This window comes from Nematolebias whitei, chromosome 4, assembly GCF_014905685.2.
Source record: "Nematolebias whitei isolate Nwh7 chromosome 4, NemWhi1, whole genome shotgun sequence".
NCBI lineage: Eukaryota > Metazoa > Chordata > Actinopteri > Cyprinodontiformes > Rivulidae > Nematolebias > Nematolebias whitei.
Genome location: NC_056501.1, coordinates 20,740,230 through 20,745,693, shown reverse-complemented (window position 1 = coordinate 20,745,693; position 5,464 = coordinate 20,740,230). Strand labels below are relative to the sequence as shown.

The 5,464-nt window shown below is 39.8% G+C and overlaps 2 protein-coding genes across 2 annotated transcripts in view; one reads left to right on the top strand and one right to left on the bottom strand.

Moving 5' to 3' along the window:
- The window catches only part of LOC119408467 (protocadherin alpha-8-like), a 5,453-nt gene extending 1,767 nt beyond the window's left edge, over positions 1 to 3,686 (top strand). Inside the window, exon 2 of the mRNA XM_037675293.1 lies at positions 3,216 to 3,686. Within this exon, the coding sequence (XP_037531221.1) occupies positions 3,216 to 3,466 (251 nt within the window). The 3' untranslated portion in view covers positions 3,467 to 3,686. The remainder of the gene's footprint in view (positions 1 to 3,215) is intronic.
- Positions 1 to 5,464, bottom strand: part of LOC119408715 (protocadherin-10-like) — a 10,725-nt gene that overhangs the window by 3,589 nt on the left and 1,672 nt on the right. Inside the window, exons 2-3 of the mRNA XM_037675556.1 lie at positions 4,494 to 4,531; positions 4 to 172 (exon numbers count right to left, since the gene is read on the bottom strand). Coding sequence (XP_037531484.1) covers positions 4 to 172; positions 4,494 to 4,531 — 207 coding nt within the window. The remainder of the gene's footprint in view (positions 1 to 3; positions 173 to 4,493; positions 4,532 to 5,464) is intronic.

The following is a 5,464-nucleotide window of genomic DNA, read 5'->3' as shown; positions in this document are numbered from 1 at the left end:
CACGTGCCTATAAAGGAGGACAGCTTCTCTGATCTCAACCTGTATCTCCTGATCGCCATTGTGTCGGTGTCGGTGATCTTTCTGCTGAGTCTCCTCAGTTTAATAGCTGTCAGATGCCACAGGACAGACGGCTCTTTCAGCAGGTACAGCGCCCCAATGATCACCACCCACCCTGACGGGAGCTGGTCTTACTCTAAAGCTACTCAGCAGTATGACGTGTGTTTCAGCTCAGACACACTGAAGAGTGATGTAGTGGTTTTCCCCGCAGCATTTCCACCTGTAGATGCTGAACTCATCAGTATTAATGGAGACACTTTTACCAGAACTCAGACTTTACCTAACTCTGACAAGGTAAGATCTGACCTTGTTTATTGTCTTTTTTGGGGCTTTATTGTTGAAACTTGATGTGTGGCAAATATTGAAATTTTGTGCTTGATCTGAAAGCAAAACCTTTTTCATGCCAGCCTGCTATTGTGATTTTTTATTTTTATTTTTATTTTTTTTTTTTTTATTTTGCATTTTAACATTTGAGCAAAGTAGTTAATGTTTTTTTTATGAAATTGTCAGTTGATCTGAAAAAAAATGTTCTGATATCAGGTTTGTTATCAGGAGTTTTCCATTTAATGTATGTCTAATATTACACTGCATTTTATAACTTGTATTGATTCATCATCTATTCTCATATAATACTCAACTACTGTTTTCTCAGTTGTTCAGAGCAATCATTTTAATTCTATCCTATCAAGTTCATTAAGAAGTAGATAATTCAAGCCAATCAATCAATTACATGTTTGTGCAGGACACCTGCAATGTCTTAATTATGTTTTCCTAGTTCGTCTTTATGTTACTTTTGTTTTACATAGTTATTTGGATTTCATTCATGTAATTTTATCATTTTATTTTAAATCACTTCTCAACAGATACATGAATTATCAACAATATTCCATGTGTAGGACTGTATCGTTATCCATGGTGCTGAAAAATGTGTCTCAGTGAATAGTTCAACTGAGCGGTTTATTTTGTTATTCATTTGTTATTATTCAACTTCATAAATGTTCATTATTAGGTCATCAAACTGTTAATGCTGATATAATTTGGAACATTTTCAATTAATAATTTATTGTTCTATTTTGCGTTGTGTAAAAAAAAATCATGTTGTCTTATCTCATCATTATATATATATATATATATATATATATATATATATATATATATATATAAATAGTAGTGTTTGGTTGTAAAATCAGGGGTAGATATATGATTAAATTCACACGTGGTTCTTACAGCTCTGGTTATACTGCCTAAGTTTTTGCTTAAATAATAATAATAACAGCAACAACAACAATAATAATAATAATAACAATAAACAATAATACTAATAGATACATATGAAGGCTGTTCAGTACTGCAGTAAATGTACATCGCCACACGGTGACACTTGAGACCATGACATTTTAGTAATTTTTCACACAACACAGGACTCCTCCCTGAAACAGAGCAAGATGATGATTTTTTTGCTGGTCTTTGTTAGAACGAGACGACAGACTGGTGAGACAAAGAGGATTCTGGCTGTTCGATGAAATGTAAAATAAATTATGGATTTGTTTTCTTGTTGTTGCATCTGCTGGACGACCGAGGCTGGATTATGATTTGTTCCTTTTGTTAAATGGAAGCAACCATGCGATTCTGCAGAAAAACGAGTCCTTTTTTGACTTGTTTTGTGTTCGTGCTGCTGAGCTGGAGATGGGAAGTGGTTTCTTCTCAGCTCTCTTATTCCCTCTTAGAGGAATTAAACCCAGGAACATCTGTGGGAAACATCGCAAAGGATCTAAACATAAATGTCCAGGATTTAGAGTCTCGCATGTTCCAGATTGTTGGCGCCTCAAAAAGAAAATACTTCGATGTCAATTTAAAAACAGGCATATTTTATGTCAGTGAACGAATCGACCGGGAGGAGCTTTGTGCAAAGGCGACAAAATGCACAGTGAGTATAGAGGCTGTGGTAAACAACCCGATGAAGCTTTATCGCTTAGAGATAACAGTAAAAGATGTAAATGATAACGCCCCGGTCTTCTCTGAGCATTTACAGAACATCGAGGTGCCTGAAAACACTTTACCAGGCGTTAAATTTGGACTTATAGGAGCATCAGATCTGGATGTTGGCATTAATGATGTCAATACATACAAGCTGAGTAACAATGAATATTTTTCCCTGGAGGTTCAAAAATCAGCAGAGAGTGTGTCAGCTGAGCTGGTGTTGCAGAAGTCCTTGGACCGGGAGACACACTCTGTGATAGAACTCATCCTGACTGCAGTAGATGGAGGAAATCCACCCAAGTCAGGGACATCACAGATTATTATAACTGTACTGGACATTAATGACAACCACCCTGTTTTCAGTAGGTCTCTATACAAAATTAGGATCCCTGAAAACATAATGAAAGGAACAACCATCATTACTCTGAATGCAACAGATGCAGATGAGGCTTCAAATAGTGAAATTGAATACTCTCTAAGAAAAAAAGGACAATATCGTGTTTTAGATATGTTTCAGATTGACTCTAAAACAGGTGCAATTCTAATCAAAGATACTATTGACTATGAAGAAAACCCTGCTTTTGAGATTCACGCTCAGGCCAGTGACAGAGGCCAGCCTCCGATGTCAGCTCACTGTAAAGTGCTGGTGGAGGTGTTGGACCTGAATGACAATGCTCCTGAGATTACTATGACGTCACTGATAAGCAAAGTGAAAGAAGACGCATCTGTAGGAACAGCTATAGCTCTTGTGTCTGTGCTGGACAGAGATGGAGGCAAAAACGGGGCAGCAAAAGTTGTTATTGCAAATGAGAGCCCCTTCAAACTGGAACCAAACTATAAAAACTATTACTCATTAGTTGTTAATGGTTCGCTTGACAGAGAGACTGTGGCTGAATACAATGTTACTGTAGTGGCATCTGATGAAGGAACTCCATCTCTGTCCAGCACAAACATAGTTCATGTGATGGTTTCTGACGTCAACGACAACCCACCTCGGTTCGCTGAACCAATAATTAATGTGTATGTGAGAGAGAACAGTCCAGTAGGTGAGACAGTTAAAACTGTGTCTGCAGCAGATGCTGATACAGAAAAACATGGTGAGGTGAGCTATTCGTTGTTACAAATGAATAATCAGAAAACATCTTCATCGTCACCAGTGAAAATTCATTCAGAGACAGGAGATATAATCAGTCTGCAGAGTTTTAACTATGAGGAGTTAAAAACATTTCAGTTTAAAGTTCAGGCCACAGACTCTGGTGTTCCTCCACTCAGCAGCAACGTGACTGTAAATGTTTTTATCCTGGATGAGAATGACAACAGTCCAACTATCCTGGCTCCTTATTCTGAGCTCGGTTCTGTTAACAGTGAGACCATCCCCTATTCTGCTGAAGTGGGCTACTTTGTAGCCAGGGGCGGACTGGGACAATAATCCAGGCCGGGAATTTTGATACCATCCCAGGCCACCACCACCTGATTAACGCAAACCACCAAGACTGAGTTCAATTGAGCGCACTTTGAATGCATGTTGTTTGCACACGTCTAAAAAGCCATCCATAATTTCCCATCTATTCATTTTCACTTATTGACTATTTATATGTATTGGCTATTCATATAACAAAAAAAAAGTTCTTAATCTCAACGGAACTTTACCTGGTAAAATAAAGTTTAAATAAAATATTGTAATACAAGGATTTTAATATTCAGATAATTTATTGGAGTAATGAAGGGTATACACAAAATATCCTCAATAATCCAGGTAGAAAATCTAAAAAAGTTAAGTCAGGTCCTCTGGACAGATTAAAAAAAAAAAAAAACTTGTTGAAACGTTTAGTCTTTAATCCAAAAGACTGTCAGTTTGAGAAGCTGCAACAAACTTAGTTTCAAATAGTCTCTTTTCATAGTGGATCAACCAGTTTGTTGCTGACATCCAGAACTAGCTGTTAACATGATAAAGGAGGACCATCATCAGCCTAACAATGGATCGTTAGTGCTCTAGGCTGTTTGCTATTCACAGGGGGCTGAGAGATACCAGCAATAACAGCATTGTAAGAGGGCTACAGTTGGACACAGAGGCCTCTGTCCCTGTTTAATGATGGATGAGTTCTCATCACAAAGATGGCTTCCTTTACTCCTCTCTCAAACCAACACTTCTCTCTATCAAGGATGAGCACATCTTCATCCCTGAAAGTGACTGCTGGCCTGCAGATGAGTGTAAACCACAGAGTTCTCCTGGCCTGATGATGTTGCTCTTTGGCCCAGCACAGAAGAGCAACATCTTCAGGCCAGGACTCTGCGGTCTACACTCATCTCCAGGCCAGCAGTCACTTTCAGGGATGAAGATGTGCACATCCTTGATAGAGAGGAACTATGGTTTGAGAGAGGAGTAAAGGAAGCCATCTTTGTGAAAAGAAACCATTGTTAGGGGTTGTTAGGCTGCAGGTCTTCCTTATGTTAACAGGTTGATCCACTATGAGAAGAGGCTATTTGAAACTGAGCTTGTTGCAACTCCTCAGACTGAACTTAGTTTTTTGGATTAAAGACAAAAGTTTCAACAAGTTTTTTTTTATTTGTCCAGAGGACCTGACTTAACTTTTTTAGATACAAAAAAATCTGAATTCCTAGACATTTCAACATTAAACTTTTTTCAGATCCTAACCCATATTATAAAATTTGCAATATTCTTTGTAAAAACTTAAAAACATTTGTTATATTAAGTCAGTTTGGCCCACTTAGGTCCCTCAAAGTGAAGCTAGCATGTGGATATTAAGCTGTGCTGATAAACTGTGCCAGAGTTCAATTTTTTCAACACAAGTGTTTCTCTTACCTGCTCCATTACGAACAAACATTAATTTATAGCACTTAGCAGCATCCGCGGCCAGAGCTTTTCTCTTTTTTATCCTCTCTCTCTGCTCCACCTTTCCTCTTCTTTGGCTCTGAGATGCACGCACCGCGCGCCAACACCGTCGGGAGCGCGAGTCCTAGGGCGGGGAGGGGGGCGGGCGCAATGTGTGTGTGTGTGTCTCTGCTCTGTGAGTGACACACAGAAAAGGAAGGGAGGGGGCCGGCCCGGCCGGGGGATGTGCCAGGCTTTCTCCGTCGCTGCAGTGCAGCGTGAGACCTGAGCCCAGGCAAAAGTGAATTGTTTATTTAAAATAATAAAGTCCGTGCGACCCGAACCGAGCCTTTAGTCCCGTTCCTCGGCAACCAGGCCACCGGGAATTGTCCCGACGCTCCCGATGGCCAGTCCGCCTCTGTTTGTAGCAAAGATCAGGGCTGTGGACGCAGATTCTGGATACAACGCGCTGCTTTCTTATCACCTGTCTGAGCCCAAAGGAATCAACCTGTTCAGGATTGGAACCAGCACCGGGGAGATCAGGACAAAGAGGAGAATGAGCGACAATGACCTGAAAACTCACCCCTTGGTGGT